General features: G+C 48.7%; 1 protein-coding gene across 3 annotated transcripts in view; it reads right to left on the bottom strand.

Annotated features, from left to right (window-relative positions):
* HECA (hdc homolog, cell cycle regulator) overlaps positions 1 to 12,575 on the bottom strand; it is a 39,002-nt gene extending 26,427 nt beyond the window's left edge. Inside the window, exon 1 of one of the 3 annotated variants that reach the window (XM_073337483.1) lies at positions 11,849 to 12,575. In XM_073337483.1, coding sequence (XP_073193584.1) covers positions 11,849 to 12,080 — 232 coding nt within the window. In that variant the 5' untranslated portion in view covers positions 12,081 to 12,575. The other 2 variants (XM_073337482.2, XM_073337484.1) reach the window with 2 other exon arrangements.
* Between the last annotated feature and the right edge of the window lie 6,825 nt (positions 12,576 to 19,400).

Genomic DNA, 19,400 nt, shown 5'->3' with positions numbered 1-19,400 from the left:
GGAATGCAGCTGTCTAGAGTGCCTCCTGGAACAGCTGTGCGACAGCTGCATCTCCCTGGGCTACTTCCCCATGGCCTCCTCCCAACACCTTCTTTATCCTCACCGTAGGACCTTCCTCCTGGTGTCTGAAAATGCTTGTACATCTCAGTCCTCCAACAGTCCACGTTCTCACTCTCAGTTCCTAGTGCCTGGAGCAGGGGCTCCGCAAGGAGATCTTCCCCCACGGAGGCTACCACGGACCTGGTCGCTGTGAACAGTTTCCAGGTCCGGAGGAGGTCCTGGTAGAAGACCGGCAGCCTGGAGAGGTCTCGCGGAAGACCCGTCGGATAGAGATAAAGGAGCTGCCGGTCATATTGGAGCCCTCGGAAGTGGCGCAGGAAGGTGTGCGCCAATACGCTCCATGCCGCACTACCTGCACCATAAAGGAGCCTCTGCAGGGCCTGGAGGCGGAAGACATGGACCTGAGTGCGGAGACACTTCAGGCCCTGCCCTCCCTCCTCCAGGGGTAGATGGAGAACCCCTGCAGAGACCCAGTGCAGTCCTGACCAGAAGAACTCCAGAATCAACGTCCGCAGGTTGGCCAAGAAATCCGGGGCCGGGACCAGGGTGTTGAGCCGGTACCAGAGCATGGACAGGACTAGCTGATTAAGCACCAGTGCCCGCCCTCAAAGGGAGAGACACCAGAGTAGTCCTGTCCATCTCCGGAGCCGCTCTACCACCCTGCCCTCTAAACCGTGCCAGTTCTCCTGCGGAGACAGATGTGTGGCAGAAAGGTAAATGCCGAGATAGAGCACCGGACCCGCGCTCCACCGGATGGTTTGAAGCGCGGGTGGGAGGGAGCTCACCCCTACCACCAAGCCAGAGCTCTTGACCCAGTTGACCCGGGCAGAAGAGGCTGCCGAGTAAACGGCCTGGCAAGCCTCCACCCGCGCCAAGTCGCTCGGGTCCTGGACCACAAGGAGCACATCTTCGGCGTACGCCGACAGGACCAGCCGCAGCTCCGGTTCCCGCAGCGCCAACCGTGTCAACCTCCTGCAGAGGAGACAGAGGAAGGGCTCAATCGCCAGAGCGTACAGCTGGCCCGAGAGGGAGCACCCCTGCAGTACGCCTTGCCCGAAGCGGACCGGTTCGGCCAGGGTCCAGTTGAGCCTGACCAGACACTATACGGAGGCGTACAGCACCTGGAGAAAACCCACAAACTGGGGTTCGAAGCCAAACGCTCGCAGAGTGCTCAGGAGATACCCTGTTGAACGCCTTCTCCTGATCCAGGGACAGGAGGGCGATCGACAGGCTGTCCCTTCACCCGAATTCCAAGAGGTCCCGGACCAGATACAGGTTGTCGAAGATGGTGCGGCCCAGTACGATGTAGGTCTGGTCTGGGTGGATCACGTCCGCCAGCACGGATCCTAACCGCAGCGAGATGGCTTTCGCTGCGACCTTATAGTCCGTGCTGAGGAGCGAGACGGGACGCCAATTTCGTAAATCGCGGAGGTCCCCCTTCTTTGGCAATAAGGAGAGCATGGCTCGCCTGCACGAAAGAGGGAGGACCCCTCTCTGCAAAGACTCGGCCCAGACGGTGACTAGGTTTGGGCCGCTTCTTGATTGGCTGCAGGTGTTCTAATCAGCCTGTCTTATCTCCAGAAGATTCCTGATTGTTCTGGAACCTTCTCTGTTGGGAAATGGAACGTCCCTGGCTTGCTCCTCAGCTATCTGCTTTCTATTCTTTCCTAAAGCCCCCTGGCCTGGATTTTTCTTACTTTTTGATTCTGCCTTAGTTCCCCCCGCTTGGCCCCCCGACCGGGCCAGACGCTTTTTTGTTTTGTTTTTTTGCCGTTTTTCTTTGCTGCCGTTGAGTGCTGATCGGCTGCCAGCTTGCCGCCAGCACCCCCCCCCCCACGCCTGCTCTTGGGCGCAGCTATTTGCCTTAGCTGAAACCCCCGGAGGAGGGGGGGGAGGGAGATTGCCGACCCGCTATCCGGAGGGGGGAGTGGAAGCCCCCAGACCCAGCCGTTTTGCTGTCAGCTTATCTCTGCAACATTCCCGGCCCGCCGGAAGCCTTGCTACACAGCCAACACAGCTGGAGAAGAAGACAGAAGACAGACAAATCACCCAAGGAAGCTAGAAATCATCGTGGAGGGAGCCGTAAGACTGAGTAACTTTTTGAATTATACTCTCGTGGGGGGGGGGGGAGTTTGACTGCGGTTTAATTGCGTTTGTGGCGGCACAGGGGGTGTGGCACGGAGCTGCCCCCCGATCCATCGGTGCCCCCCCAACATTATTACAACTGTCACAGCCCCCCGCCGTCCGTCCCTGCTGGCAACCTGCCATCTGCCTTCGGATCCAGCTGTTTGCTTTGAACTTTGCCTTTCGGACTGGACGTAACAGCCAACCAAACGAGACTCTTTGGACAAACGTGCGTGGCTCCACAACCCCCCCACCCCCGGACGTTTCACCCCACAGCTTGCCCCTATCACCGGACCCCGATTTCTATTTTTTCCCCTCTTCCAGTCCAACCCATTTGGTACCCCCCACCCGCGCCTGCAGCCCAGCAGGGAGGAGCGGTTAATCTGCTTCCCCCTCCCCCTTCTGGTGTCTCCCCATCTCTCCCTGCTCACAATGGCGGGGAATGAGAGGGGCAAGGCCCCTCTAACAATATCAGTTGTCCCTCCCCCACCTGCCCCCCTGCCCAACCCCCTCCCCCCACCACCACCACTGTCAAAACACCTGCCACCGCCCCCGCTGGGGCACCGGCAGCAGGAGGCACCGGGGCGACTACTGCCGCTGCTATGTCCACCCCCCCTCCCCAGATTCTAGGACACCCCCCCCAGTTGGCCGGAAAGGCCAGGGCGGGAAGAAAGGAAAGGGCCCCGCTAAAACCACTAAGCCCTCCATGGCAGGGGCTGCCCCCACCGCTGTGGCCTCGTCATCGACCATGGCGTCCCTCCCTGCTGTTCCCCCCACCAGCTCTGCGAACGTCCCTCCCTTGGCCCCAGGGCGTATGCCCGGGCGGTGGCAGGCTCCCCCCGCCTGCCGCCTCGTCATCTCACCCACCCACTGCCTCCGCTACCATCACCAGTGGCCGGGGCCCCTTCCCCACCCTGACCAGGAGGCACGGTGTCCGTTGCCTCCTGGTGCCCGCCTCGCCCCACGTGGAGACATACGTGCAGGCGTTGACGAAGGTGGTAGGACCCACGGCTATTGTGGCGGCCTCCAAAATGTATGGGAAGGTCGTTTTTTTCTTAGCTTCGGAGGCTGCCGCCCAGGAGGCGGTGGAGAAGGGCCTGGAGGTGCGGGGGGTGTTTGTCCCCCTAGAGCCGCTAGAAGACCTGGGCGTTCGCCTCGTCCTCACCTCCGTTCCTCCCTTTTTACCCAGTGCTGCCCTGTTACCCGCTCTCTCCACTCTGGGGAAACTTGTCTCTGTCATCAGCCCTCTCCCGTTGGGCTGCAAGGACCCCACCTTCCGTCACGTCCTTTCGTTCCGCCGGCAAGTGCAGCTTCTACCGCCGGCGGCGGCGCGTGACAGAGAGGCACTCGAGGGGTCCTTCCTAGTCCCTTACCAAGGAGCGCGCTATCGGGTCTTTTATTCCACCGGAGAGGCCCGGTGCTACTTCTGCCGCTCAGCGGGGCATGTCCGCGGAGACTGCCCTTTGGCCCGGGGGGGAGGGGCACCTGAGACCCCCGAGACCCGGCAGGACATCGGCCCCGTCGTTGCCGAAGCCCCTGGCCGCCCGGCACCTGAAACCAACCCTCCTACTACTCGACCCGCCGCTGCTCCCATCCGGGCCCAAGAAACACCTCCCCTACGACGCCCAGGCGAGCAAGGGAGTCCCACCCTTGCTATTACCAATCCGGCAGAGCCTATGGAGGAGGGTGTGGCCAAGATATTACCGGGTATAGGAAAGGGCCCGCCCCAAGGAGAACCCGCCGCCCCTCATGCTGCCTCACCGTCACCCCCCTGAACCCCTGAACCATCGCCTCCGCCCCCCGACACGACCCCTGCTAACCAACCCCCAGACGACGCTATGGAGGGCTGGACCCTAGTTCAGAGGAAGCGAGGCAAGTGGAAGGCTCGAGCTCTACTGCACCCATCCGATGCGGAAGCCCCCCGGAAGACCAGGAAGGGAGGCACTGATATTGAGCCTTCCGCTATGGCCACGAGTGAGATCCATCCGCTGGTGTTGGGAGGGGAAGACAGACGGGCATTGGAGGGCAGAATCCCCCCTCCACGAGAGACCCTCCCCTCCGAGACCCCTGAGGAAGCTCCTTCTGCCCGGATACCACGCGAACCCCGAGGCGACCATTGAGGCGGGCCCTAGAGGAGAGGCCCCCGGGGTAGCAGGAGTGGGCCTCTCCTCCATGTATGCGGAGATTGAGGCCCTAGATTTGACCCCGGTCACCCAGGGAGAGGATGAGCTACTGCCAGCTGGCCTCGATCTGGGCAACCTCACCCCAGCTCCCCTTTCCCCATGCTCCCTCCCCCTAATTGCCTTCCCTGACGCTCGCTCAGCGCATGGGGCTCTCCAGCCCTCGTACCCCCGGGCGCGTACTTCAGGAGGTGAAGGCCGCCTTGACCCCCACTGCTCGGGCTTATGTCAACCGAGCCTTGCACGAGGGCGTATCCTGCCCATCCTCTACCCCAGGCCCGCCGGACCTTTCCATTGGGCCCCTACCCTGCCGATCCCAACAAACCCCTCACCCTTTCACTGCAAGCCGGCTGCATAAACTGCAGCCGGTCAGTTTTCAAATCGCACCACGGAAATATTTATACACACTCACGCTTCACACCCTTCACGCCCACACCCTGGTGTCCTGCCCCGATACAAAATGGCGGGACCTCCTGCCACTTTTGGAGGGTGAGCAACCTCGGTGGGCCAGCCTGTATTCCACCTTGGTCCCAAGGCCCGTCAGGGACATCAGCTGGCGGCTCCTTCACGGAGCTGTGAGCACGGGCGTGTTTCTGACACGGTTTACCCCCATCCCGGACACTTGCCCTTTTTGTAATGTGAGGGAAACCCTGGCACACGTATATCTAGAGTGTGCCAGATTGCAGCCGCTTTTCCAGCTCCTCACAAATATTCTATTGCGCTTTTGGCTTTATTTCTCCCCTCACCTTTTTATCTATACACACCCCATCCGTGGCCCCACAAAATCGCGAGACCTCCCGGTTAACCTCCTCCTAACCTTGGCTAAAACAGCCATTTGTAAAACCAGAGAGGGGAGGTTGGCCCATGAAGCGTCCTGCGATTGTAGGGCCTTTTTCCGATCCTCAGTACATTCACGTATCTGGGCGGAGTTCCTCTGGGCGGCATCCACCAACTCCCTTGACGCCTTCAAGGAGCGGTGGGTGCTGTCCGAGGTTCTCTGCTCGGTGACCCCGTCCGGTTCCCTCCGTCTGACCCTTTGATTGAGGGGAAGAGCGAGAGACACCAGCCCCAGCCGTTGCCGCTGTGGATACCATCATTACTGTCATCTAGGAGGAGTCCTATAATACATGGGTGTCTACCCCCCCCCACCCCTAAACCGCCCACCCCGCAGCCGTGCCCATCTTGCCGGGCACTCTCAGGAGAGGGATAATCGGTGACACTGGGCGCGGCACTAGGTAACTCGAGGGGGTGGAAGACCACGAGTGTCGAGGAAGCCCCCCCACTCTAGGCCACCAGGTAACTCAGGAGGGTGGAAGACCACGAGTGTTGAGGAAGCCCCCCCGCTCTGGGCCCAGGCTAGCCTGAACACTTCTCCCTCCTGAAAGCTGCTGTGTTATACCTTCTGTTTGAGTTGTTTTGTTGTATAGTTTGTTTTGTTTCCTTTGGTAATTCTTTGTAAGTGATACAATTCTTTTTTTTTTTTTTTTTTTTAAACAGAAAACACCTTCCTTGTTATCTTACCCAGGGAAAAAGGACTTACTTAGCCTGGGGCTAATATATCTGCCTTCTATTCCATCTGGCCCAATCCTGTCACAATATATATATGTTAGAATATTTCATTTTGAAAACTGAACCACTGATATATTCTTACACGAATTCTCTGGTCCTCTTTAAATACCCCAGCCCCATAATGTAATCAGTTTTTAAATTGTAATGGTTGACTAGTCACAGTTTTAGCATATTTTAGTTACTGCTGTGCCTACATTTTTCATTTTCTATTTTAAAATATTAAAATCAGGATATTTTTATATATTTTTTCCAGCCTGACACTTCTAACTGAAAGTAAATAAAGTAGTTCTTAAGAACTTATATAGTCACAGTTAAACACTACAGAAAGGTACAGCGGGACACCTTAAGTTTCTGGGGGGAGGGAGTTGTGGGGTTGTTTTGTTTTTTAAAGAGTCAGTTTTCAATCTGCATGGATAGATTTCACATGTGAATACTCTAATAAATTATGAAGCATCTTTCTTTGACAATTTCCCCCCAAAATTTACAATACTGACATTAGTATTCAGCACATAGTGGTACCCTTCACAACATTTCAAATTACTGTTTCCTCTATGAAAAAACTAAAAAATGTTACCTGCATTTCAGGTTATTTATTTTAAATTAGCCATACAGTAATCATGATAAACTTGGAGTGGGCATATTTTAGGACACCAATAAAAAAAAAAAAAAGGAGTTGCACACGTCACTCACCTTGTGCATTACAAGACACCACAGGTTTAATTATCAGTTTAACTACATATAAGACATACTTGAAGGCTGTGCAGTCACTACATATAATGCGGCATTATATTTCTAGCCATACCATCTTGAGCTATGACCCAACTCAGATCTCTCAAATTAAGCAGGGTCAGAGTAGGTCAATAGCCATATGGAAGGCCTAACGAACATATAGGTGCTGCAAGAAGTTGTTGTGGTGATTTAGAGAAAATAGTTCCAGCTACAAAGACAGCACTGAAACAATGCCTTAGCAGGTGAAGAGGAAACTGCACTGTTAGGAAATTCATTTGAAAATGAAATTGTATAAAAAAAAAAATAGTCTTGATCATGGAATCACAGACTGTAGCATAATGCATATGCACAAGGGGGACGAATTAAGTTTGGACAGGGAACCTTAATTCTGGCTTTTCCTACCTTTTGAATGCTTGACTCCACAACCCGAATGTACTTTTATCATAATTTGTGTGTAGTAATAGGTATGTTATAATATTATCCAAAATTGAGAGGGAGGGAGGAAAATCAGGTTATGGTACTCTATAGTAGAACTATACTAACTTAGGGAATCTGAAAACATTCCCAAAACTCACTGCAGTACCACATCTCAGGGTTTGAAAAAAATCCTTTTGTAATCAGCTAAGAATAAGTGAAATATCTCAGATTTATGAAGCCTGTTGTCTCAAAGGCCCTATCTACATTACACCTCAAAGGAGATTCACAGACTTTAAAAACAACAGGGACTTTATTATGAGCCCCCAGATGGCGGACCCACTCGCACAACTGCTATATTTTGTAGCGTAGGCAATACTCTACAGCATGTATTGGGTTCTTCTAAAACCATGGTTTGAACTGATCTAAAGCTTTGGACGTACAACCTAAGACAACTGTGAGCAGGAGTTACGATCTGATGGCTGTTTGGTGGCCAATGTAAAACGAGGTTAGTGTCCACATAATAAACACCTTTACTGGTAGTCTCAGTGGGGAAGAAAAAAGCCTGAAAGGAGCCTGAATTAACTTTTCACTTCTACCAGCAGTCCCGTCAGGTTTGGGATGAGGCACATTGGCTGGCAGGGCAGTCTGACTGTATTGGCACTGCTCAGAGCTGCCCCTGTGGATTCCAGTCTCCAGGGGTTGTCAAAAAGACTCTGAAACCTGTCAGAAAGACAATGAATCCTAAGGGAAACAAAATTGAGTTCAAAGGAACTTTTCAGTATGATTTTTCAAAAGGTAGCGTCGACTTCTTGAGAACCCGATCAGAATAGAGCTAAGGTATGCAAAGTACTTGGTACAGTCAGAATTCTTCTTTAAAAAGGGGAAACTGTCCAACTGGAGGGGAACGAACAGTGCTATCAGTATGGTACTCAGAACTCCCATTGTCTTCAAACGGCATCTGTATAAGAAATGACAACACTTGCTACCCACAATGCTACCGGTATCCCACTGGTTTCATTTGGGTTAGGGAGAAAAAAAAAAATTTTCCCTCCTTTTGTCACCTTGAAGTGGTCAGTTCATACAGATAATATCTAAACGAAAATCGTGTTTGCAGACCCAATACTTATTCTCTGATTAAATAAAAAAAGTAAAAGGCTCTCGTCACGTAACACGGCAAACAAGGTAAAAAGGTTCCAAATCTTCTCTTACTTCAATTTTTCCTATTCATGCACCTAAACCAAAAAATAGGACCTAATCACTTACTCTACAGAACTATACACAGAGTATTATTATATTCTTATAAAAAACAGTCTGACAGAGGCCTAGTGAGATAAAAAGGTTTGTAATTAACTATATTAATTCCATTAAATATATGCAACAGGAGCTCTCTTCCCCCCCAAAAATGAAGTGATACTCTGGTGGCTGACCTTTGTGACTTTGTCCTCACCCACAACTATTTCACATTTGGGGGACCATGTATACCTTCACGTCAGCGGCAGTGCTATGGGTACCCGCATGGTCCCACAGTATGCCAACATTTTCATGGCTGACTTAGAACAACGCTTCCTCAGCTCTCGTCCCCTAACACCCCTACTCTACTTACGCTACATTGATGACGTCTTCATCATCTGGACCCATGGAAAAGAAGCCCTTGAGGAATTCCATCAATTCATTTCAACAATTTCCATCCCACCATCAACCTCAGCCTAGACCAATCCACACAAGCGGTCCATTTCCTGGACACTATTGTGCTGCTAATAAGCGATGGTCACATAAACACCACCCTATACCGGAAACCTACTGACTGCTATACTTACCTACATGCCTCCAGCTTCCATCCAGGACGCACCACACGATCCATTGTCTACAGCCAAGCTTAAGATACAACCGCATTTGCTCCAATCCCTCAGGCAGAAACAAACACCTACAAGATCTCTATCAAGCACTCTTAAAACTACAATACCCACCTGCTGAAGCGAAAAAACAGATTGACAGAGCCAGAAGAGTACCCAGAAGTCACCTACTACAGGACAGGTCCAACAAAGAAAATAACAGAACGCCACTAGCCATCACCTACAGCCCCCAAATAAAACCTCTCCAGCACATCATCAAAGATCTACAACCTATCCTGAAAAATGATCCCCCATTCTCACAGATCTTGGGAGACAGACCAGTCCTTGCTTACAGACAGCCCCCCACCCTGAAGCAACCACACACCACACAACAAAAACACTAACCCAGGAACCTATCCTTCCAACAAAGCCCGATGCCAACTCTGTCCACATATTTATTCAAGTGACACCATCATAGGACCTAATCACATTAGCCACGCCATCAGCGGCTCATTCACCTGCACATCTACCAATGTGATATATGCCATCGTGTGCCAGCAATGCCCCTCTGCCGTGTACATTGGCCAAACCAGACAGTCTCTACACAGAAGAATAAATGGACACAAAACTGGTATCAGGAATCATAACGTTCAAAAACCAGTAGGAGAACACTTCAACCTCTCTGGCCACTCAGTAACAGATTTAAAGGTGGCAATTTTGCAACAGAAAAGCTTCAAAAATAGACTCCAATGAGAAGCTGTTGAGCTTGAATTAATATGCAAACTAGATACCATTAACTTGGGTTTGAATTGAGACTGGGAGTGGCTGGGTCATTATTGAATATATTTCCCCACGTTAAGTATTCTCACACCTTCTTGTCAACTGGCTATATGGGCCATCTTGATTATCACTACAAAAGTTTTTTTCTCCTGCTGATAATAGCTCATCTTAATTAATTAGCTTCTTACTCCACTTTTTCATGTTCTCTGTATGTGTATATATATATATCTTCTTACTATATGTTCCATTTTATGCATCCAATGAAGTGGGCTGTAGCCCATGAAAGCTTATGCTCAAATAAATTTGTTAGTCTCTAAGGTGCCACAAGTACTCCTGTTCTTCTTGAAAAACTGTCATTGCTGATTAACAGCAATGTGCAAAATTGTCATGCCAAAGTACAAATCCAGTTGCATCTACTCTCCTAGCCTTGCTAACTTACTGATAATGGAAAAAGCTAAAGCACCGGTCCTGAATCCTGATTTGAATGGGGCTCCTCACATGGTCCTCACAGATTTGATTGCAGGACCCAGACCTATTGCTTTATTTGCCTCTCAAAAAAACCCAGAACCCCCTAACTTCACTTGGGTTTGTACAATTCTGAATGCTCCTTTAAAGTAACTAAAGCTTGGTAGTCTACAAAAGAAAAAAAAACTGCAAATGGTAAAATAAGTTTCCACAAGAAAACATCCTAGCAAAATGCTCTGAGCCAAAACTATAGAGCTCAAAAATGGCTTGAGGGAACTCAATTACAAAAGGATGACATAGTGTGCAAATATGATTACATTACACCCATTTATGTTAACTTTAAATTTATTTTTATTTGACATTTTATAATAAACCAGGACTTGACCATTTATTTAATCATAATTAGAAAAAATAAAACACTTCTAACAAGTGTTTTAAATGAAGGAACAATTTCCACCCAGAGCATTGCTTTAAAACAGTTGGCATAATGCAAAACCCCTCATTCGTGTTAAAAGAGAATTTCTGCTTAAACATGGATGGTACAAGCCCTGAAAGTTCTATACCAGTGCAATACAATAATCCTACCATGTAATACCTCCAACATTCACTTCAAAGGACAGCAAAACTGTTACAAAGCTGACCTTCCTGAAAACCTTTGCCAAAGTAAGGGTCTGGATTAGTGGCAGGGGATGGTGTTTCACTTCGTTTGAATCATGGCCACTGATAGTGAGTAACCTAGGGGTTGCAAACTGACAGTTTGTTACAGTACTGGATGGATGTCTACAGTTCCATTTTAGAAATCTGAAAAATTAAAAATAAATTACCTATGAGTTTAAGTTGTAAGTGCGCCCCAAGGGCTGCGATGGTAACACATTTCTATAAATGCAGCGGTAAGAATAGCCATCTTCATTAGAATGTGCTGAGCACATAAATCTATGACCTAATCTTAGTGCCAGCCAACTCTTAGATGGCTATCCCCCCCCTCCCCCCCAGTAATATGGTGCCTTTACCGCGTTTGCTTTCAAAGTGTGTAAGCTGTCAGGCCCCAATGCCTGGGCAGTCGGCAAAGTGCTCTCCACCTGTTTGACACTAATGCACACACCCCTGCACGCAAAGGGGGAGAGATCACTTGCAGGTTAACCGCAGGCTCCATCACAGCGCTCAGCCTGAGCAGATGACCCCCTCGCCCTTCAACGCCACCCGACACAAAGAAGAGGAGAATTGTTTTCGAGATAACTTTTCCTCTTGGCCCTTTTTCCTCCCTACTCCCCTCCCCACAGCCTGGTGTGGCGCATCACACGCGCTGGGAGCAAACACAGCCCAGAGCAGCACCAGGAAGGAAAATAAAATATGGGGCGGGGAGAAGAGACAGGAAAAGACAAGGAGTCTGGGCAAGTAAAAGCCTCCCGTGGCCTTTGCCAGCCCCCCACCCCACCCCACCGGCTGCACGGCGGGGGACCACATGGAGCTCACCAGATGACATTTTGTTTCCTATCGGGCAGCGTGGCCCGTAGGGCTGCACCGGGCGTTTGCTTTTTGCCCAGCTTTCTCGCGGCGCAGGGCGGCGGCAGCGGCCGGCCAGACCGCGGGCTGAGCATGGGGATGGGGGCGAGTCCTAAGTTGCCCATCACGCTGCAGCTGCTGCAGAAACCAGGGCAAACACCCCCCTCCCCAGCGCCGCCCCCCTCTCACCGCTCCTGCTGTCGCTGGGAGCCGCACCGCCTGCAGCCACCGCTCCGCCGCCGCCTCCGGCCGCCGCCGCCGCCACAGCCGCCGCTCCTCCCGATCCTCCAGCCACCCCGGCCGCCGCTCCCATCGCTGCGCCCGCCGCCGCCGCCAGGGCCAGGGCTCCATTTTCCTGCTCGTCCCCGCTGCTGTTCGCGCGCTTGTTCTTCTTGCCCTTGCTGCTCTTCTGGTTCGGCATCGCGGAGCTGGAGCAGGAGGCTGAGGCGGCGGCTGGTGAGGAGGCGGCGGCTGCTACCTCCGGCTCATTGCGGCTTCGTTGCAAACAGGGCGCCCAGGAAGGAGAGAGGAGCTGGCTGCGGCTCTCCCAGGCTGAGCGCTCCCTGCCCTCCCGGGCGGGCACCCGCCGCCAGGCCAGCCCAGCTGCGCACACACTTACACACGCAGCCGCCCGGCCCGGGGGAAGCAGCGCCAGGGGAAAAGGCGTGTCCCGCTTGTTTTGATTCTGCTTCCCCTACTATCGCTCTCCTCCCGCCCCTCTCGGCTTCCTCCTTTCACTCGCACTAGCGCTGGCTGGTGACAGAGGGGAGCCGCGCAAGTTAAAAGGGCGGGGGGAGCTACGGGGCTGAGCTCCGCCAGGGCAGCAAAGAAAGCAGGAGGCGCTCGAGTGGGAATGGAAAGCCGCCCCACGCCTTCCACAGCAGGGCCTGGTGGCTGCTAATGCTGTAGACGGAGCCATACAAGGCTCCTCCCTTTGGCCTAGGAGAAGCCTCACGTGCTCATAGCAGAGGGGAGCAGCTTCCTGGAAGATCTGCCCCTTTTCCTCAAGGAACAACCCCCAACAAATGCAAGGAGGGAGGCAGCGCAAGCTTGTGTTAAGTGTACTTCGCTGGAAATGCCTCTGGTCTTCTCCCTGGAAAATAGCTGGAGCTTTATTGGCAGGATTGTTAACGTATTTCAAAAATAAGGGACTGTTTTCTTAGCACTCCTGCTCTACCCTTCCTGATATTATTATTATTATTAATAATAACAATTATAGTAATAATAAGTACTCACCTATATTTGCATAGAGTATTTCTCGCTGCCTTTTGCAGCGCTCAGCAACTCCCGATTTTGTTGCACAGAGATGAAAAAATAAGGGACTGTTGGCAACCCTAGTTATGGACATCAGCAATGGCCCTTGTGTACTCTGTAGCCAAGTATTGTGCAGTAATATGGACCAAAAGTAGCCACACTCAACTTGTTGATGTCCAGCTGAACACTGTTGCTGATGTCCCCCAGGTTGTGCTTGCCAGTTTCTGGACAAGGTTAACCCTTGTCTTCTTCTTGGCAGCTACTTTCTTCATATGGTCATAGAGGTTTAGCATGTGATCCAGCTTCAGTCTGAGATAGGTCGGAGTAGGGTCTGTTGCAGAAGGGTAGGCTGCGTGTTGCTGCAGGAGGTCACTTTCAGGGTGCACTTAGCATTCCTGTTATCAAGATGGAATGCAGTGACTGTTTTTTTGTGAGGATTTGGCTTGAGCCTCCATTTCTGGAAATATTCCTCCATGGTGTTTAGGTCCCCATTCGGGCTGGACTCTGGAGGATGATACGTTCCACGAGTTTGTAGGAGTGATATTGGCCTATAGCTTCCTGGGTTGTCGGTCAGCTTGCCTGGTTTGAGTATGGCAATAACTATCGCCTCCCACCATCCATGCATCCGGATTCCATAATTTTGGTGTACAGTTTTGCCAGCCACTGGACTTCCATGGGGCTTAGTTGATGAAGAAATTCTGGAGGTTTACCATTTCCACTGTCCGCCTTCCCTTTATTCATTGCAGCTAAACCTTCTTTCACTTCATCTATACTGATGGCAATGGGGTCTTGTGGAGGGATTGAGATCATGGTCCTATGTAGTTGATGATGGATCTCCCACTTGGTGTTTTTGTCGCGTGGTCCTTTTGTGCTCTCCACCAATATGGAGACTATGAAGTTGAGCCAGACTTTTGAGGTCATACATTTCCCATCTTGTTACAGTTCCTTAACATATTCCAAATCATCCTGTACATTTTTCCTGTCCCTTAATGTTCCAGTTAATTGGCTGCCACCTTTAGTATATTACACTCTTACAAAGGCCGATTACAAAAAGTTTAAAAGGGTATGAACAGTTTCTTTGCCCATAGATATCCACATTTTAGATGTTTTAGCTGTTCTGCAGTTTTCAGGGCAGATGGACTCTTCCACCAGTACCTATTTTTCAATAACTTGTGCTATTATTTGCTATCTGGCACTATCTACCTTAGTCCAGAGCTTTGAAACCTCTGAATTACACTCCTTCCTGCCTCTAAGAATTTCACAAAGAAATCACTAGCAGAGCAGAGAAAGTGTGGCCAACTTGAGGGAATAAGGGGAATACCAGGACAGCTAAATCATGATCCAACTGATATCAAGAGCAAACTTCCACTTACTTTAATGAGACCAGGATTTGGTCCCTATGTCTTTTGAGTGATTTCTCAGAACAGTGAAATGAATCTAGTCTGAAAGAAGAGCAAGGGCTGGGAAAAAATCACTGGTACAGACTATAATACATCAGCAAACCAATGCTGCCTAATAAGAGGTTAAGGGACTGATTTTTTTTAACCCACAGAAATGATGACGTTTCAAGTTAAAGATGCCATTCTGACCTCAGAAATCTGTCCCCAGAAGCATGCTACCCATTTTGCTTTAATGATGAACTAAGGAAAGAGTGACATGGTAAAGGGCCACTCTGGACACAACAATATAATGGTTTAAATATCACTTTTGCAAACACCCTGCTTTGCAGGCTCAAATCCTGGCAAGCCTTTCATCCTCCTGAGGTAGAAAATGGAGTGCTATTCAGTTTATAGGGTAAGGCTTTTTTGTATCAGATCATAGAAAATGTGTTCCTCACTCCCCTATATGGACACTAAGTAATCCATGGCATTTTTTGTAACCTTAGAGATTTGCCCTGTCATATTGGACAACATTTTCTCTCCCACCACTAGTATGCTGTGTACCAACTGGCTACCCCTCCAGAAATGTCTGCATTTTGGTGGTGTTTGCTAGGATGTAGTTTGTGAAGCACTTCACAAAGACAGGTACTAAATATATGTAAAGCACTATTATTAAGAGTAGATACCCAAGGGATAGGATTAGTTGTTATTTAATGCCCTAAGAAGGGATAAATAGTTAAGTAGAAAAATTTGCTGAACATAAAAATTATGTAGGTTAATGAAGAGCAGGGAGGTTGTGAGCACCTCCAGAAGGACTCAACAGAGCGATGTAACTGGCATAATGACATTTGACATAGATGAATGCACTGGCAGGAACACTTGAAAATATCTCTCTAAACTGATGCATTTTTGAATTAGTGGTAACATCACCAGAAAAAGATCCAAGCATTGTGGTGGACAACTCAGTGAAAAGATCTCAATATTCAAAAAGAAAAAAAATGCCATAGGTAAATGGCCAGCACAAATAATGGCCCCAAATTGAGCTAATATGTAAAGACAGTAAACAGGATGACTTGGTAATTATAGGCCTATCAGTGGCCAACATGGGACTTGATTAATAAAAAACTAAAGGAGAGTAATATAATTCATGCCAATCAATATAGGTTTATGGAAATAGATCTTGTCAAACTAACTTAATTTTTTTATGAGATTCAAAGTTTGGTTGATAAAGATAATCATTTTGATCTAATATGGTTAGACATCTGTATGGCATTTGACATGGTACTGCACAAAATTTTGATTATAAATTAAGAATGATATAAAATGAACATGGCACACATTAAATGGATTAAAAGCTGGCTAACTGAGGGGTCTCAAAATATAATTGTAAATGGGGAATCATCATCAAGGGGATGTTTCTAATGAGGTCTTGCCAGGATTGGTTCTTGGCCCTTTGCTATTTAACATTTTTTTTTTATTAATAACCTGGAAGAAAACATAAAATTATCACAGATAAAGTTGCAGATGACACAGAAATTGGGTAATGGTAAATAACAAAGAGGACAGGTCCCTGATATAGAGCATTCTGGATTGCCTGGTAAGCTGGGCACAAGCAAACAATATGCATTTGATCATGGCTAAATATAAGTGTATACATCTAGGAACAAAGATTGTAGGCCATACTTAGGTTGGAGGACTCTATCCTGGGAAAGAGTGACTGAAAAAGATTTGTGGGGAGTGTGGATAATCAGCTGAATGTAGGATGCAGACAAGAGCCCTGAGAATGATTAAAGGGTTAGAAAACATACCTTTTAGAGAGAGACTCAAGGAGCTCAATCTATCTAGCTTAACAAAGAGAAAGTTAAGGAGTGACTTGATTACAATCTTTAAGTGCACACATGGGATATAATACAATTCAATGGCAAGAAGTTGAAGCTAGACAAATTCAGACTGGAAATAAGGTGTACATTTTTAACAGTGAGAGTAATTAACCATTGGAACAATTTACCAAAGGTTTTGGTGGATTCTCCGTCACTGGCAATTTTAAAATCAATATAGGATGTTTTCTAAAAGATCTCTGCTAGGAATTATTTTGGAGAAGTTCCATAGCCTGTGTTATGTCAGGAGGTCAGACTCACTAGATGATCACAATGGTCCCTTCTGGCCTTGGAATTTATGAATGTATGTATGGAACCCTTGCATATAAGTCTCGGGAGATTTCCTGGTGGCAAGTCACAGCCTTCTATGAAAAGTCAGAGAACTATTGACAAGCTGTCTGTTGATTGGGGAGTAGAAAGCAGGGATTGGTCCCTGTGTTGGGCAGAGAAAAGGTTAATTTGCAGACGAGCCTTAAGCAGGAGAAACGGCTAGCAGCTCAGCTCTCTGTGTCTTTGAAACTGTCAACTTATTTTGCCTAGTTGTCTTTGCCTACTGCCTTTGCCTAACAGCCTTTAGAGACAGAAACACTAACTTCATAATGCTTTTCTCTTGGTATTGGACACGAAGTGTAACACAGAGACACAGCCAGTAGTTTCATACAAACCTCTACTGTAAGCCGCTCAAGACCACGCTGCCCGTGCGCTGCAACTGGATCCAGCCAGTTTACTTTCTTGCATGTACCACTACCAAGCCTCTTAAAGACACAGTCACTACATCCATCCTTTTAAATCAATTAACTATACAATAATAAATCAATTACACATGCCTATATAAATTAACTAATAATGCGGGCTGGAGTCAGAGGTGACCAGTGCATGATTCACTGTGGAAAGCGGTCTGGGTCCACAACCCTCTTAAAGCACATACTCCCACTGTCATGATAGCAAACAACAATAGTACCACGGGATGTTGATTGGGTCATCACAGTCTCTGCCTTGAACAGCTCAGTGTCTCCAGTGACCCCTCCCTCAGAGGTTCTTCCTGGGTCCTAGATTCTTGGTCCGATGTGACACTGGATTGGTCCTGCTCAGGTTCTGCAGGTGTCATACTGCAAGTCTTCAAGTGGCGCCTGTTCTGGTGGTGATGATTTCCTGCATGAGCTGGCCTGTTCACAGATTCTCTCCACAATAGCAAACAACCATCCAGCACTTGTCTTTATCTTGACTGGGTCTCTCTGCCTGAACTCTTTAAGCAGTATGACATGTTCAGTCAGTTACGCCTTCCAGTGTTTCACCAAGACCAAATGTGGGTCTGTCCCTAATTTTCTCTGTCTTCTTGAGCAATGACTTCGCAATCCATCTTGTTCATTTGGCCATTTCACTGGACTGGAGATATCACATTTAAAGCATTCCTGCTTTTGCCCAGCTGCTTTTTGTAACTTTTTGTATTTCTCCTTCTCCTTTTCTTCTGGGCCATTTAGGTGTCCTCACCTCCTCTTCCCACTTAGAGTCCAATTTATTTCTATTGCATTTCTTTGACATCTTTTCGTATGTTTAGTCTCCCTATTTGTCTTAAAATGTTTACTTCTAACATTTATTTGTTTAGTCTACATAGGGCTCAATCCATATCAGAGAACTCAGTTTTCCGATTGATTTATTTAATGCTGGGAATTCTGAGGGAATTGGCTGATGTGATTGCAGAGCCATTGGCCATTATCTTTGAAAGCTCGTGGCGATCGGGGGAGGTCCTGGACGACTGGAAAAAGGCAAATATAGTGCCCATCTTTAAAAAAGGGAAGAAGGAGAACCCAGGAAACTACAGACTGGTCAACCTCACCTCGGTCCCTGGAAAAATCATGGAGCAGATCCTCAAGGAAACCATTTTGAAGCACTTGGAGAGGAAGGTGATCAGGAACAGTCAACATGGATTCACCCAGGGGAAGTCATGCCTGACCAACCTGATTGCCTTCTATGATGAGAAAACTGGCTCTGTGGATATGGGGAAAGCAGTGGATGTGATATATCTTGACTTTAGCAAAGCTTTTGATATGGTCTCCCACAGTATTCTTGCCAGCAAGTTAAAAAAGTATGGATTGGATGAATGGACTATCAGGTGGATAGAAAGCTGGCTAGATTGTCAGGCTCAATGGGTAGTGATCAACAGCTCAATGTCTAGTTGGCAGCCGGTATCAAGCGGAGTGCCCCAGGGGTCGGTCCTGGAGCCGGTTCTGTTCAACATCTTTATTAATGATCAGGACGATGTGATACATTGCACTCTCCACAATTTCACGGATGACACTAAACTGGGGGGGAGAGGTAGATACGCTGGAGGGTAGGGATCGGGTCCAGAGTGATCTAGATACATTGGAGGATTGGGCCAAAAGAAATTTGATGAGGTTCAACAAGGACAAGTGCAGAGTCCTGCACTTAGGATGAAAGAATCCCATGCACCGCTACAGGCTGGGGACCGACTGGCTAAGCAACAGTTCTGCAGAAAAGGACCTGGGGATTACAGTGGATGAGAAGCTGGATATGAGTCAGCAATGTGCCCTTGTTGCCAAGAAGGCTAACGGCATATTGGGCTGCATGAGTAGGAGCATTGCCAGCAGATCAAGGGAAGTGATTATTCCCCTCTATTCGGCCCTGCTGAGGCCACATCTGGACTACTGAGTCCAATTTTGGGCCCCCCACTACAGAAAGGCTGTGGACAAATTGGAAAGAGTCCAGCGGAGGGCCATGAAAATGGTCAGGGGGCTAGGGCACATGACTTACGAGGAGTGGCTGAGGGAACTGGGCTTGTTTAGTCTGCAGAAGAGAAGAGAGAGGGGGGGATTTGATAGCAGCCTTCAACTGCCTGAAGGGGGGTTCCAAAGAGGATAGAGCTCGGCTGTTGTCAGTGGTGGCAGATGACAGAACAAGGAGCAATGGTCTCAAGTTGCAGTGGGAAAGGTCTAGGTTGGATATTAGGAAACACTGTTTCACTAGAAGGGTAGTGAAGCACTGGAATGGGTTACCTAGGGTGGTGGTGGAATCGCCATCCTTAGAGATTTTTAAGGCCCAGCTTGACAAAGCCCTGGCTGGGATCATTTAGTTGGTGTTGGTCCTGCTTTGAGCAGGGGGTTGGACTAGATGACCTCCTGAGGTCTCTTTCAACCCTAACCTTCTATGATTCTAATGAGTACAGGATTTTGGCCTTCTGTCTTCAAAATGAAAATTCCAGGGGAAATGTGC

Source organism: Lepidochelys kempii, chromosome 3 (genome assembly GCF_965140285.1).
Source record: "Lepidochelys kempii isolate rLepKem1 chromosome 3, rLepKem1.hap1, whole genome shotgun sequence".
NCBI classification, from domain to species: Eukaryota; Metazoa; Chordata; order Testudines; family Cheloniidae; genus Lepidochelys; species Lepidochelys kempii.
The sequence above is the reverse complement of the archived record's forward strand: the minus strand, read 5'-3'. Positions and strand labels throughout refer to the sequence as shown.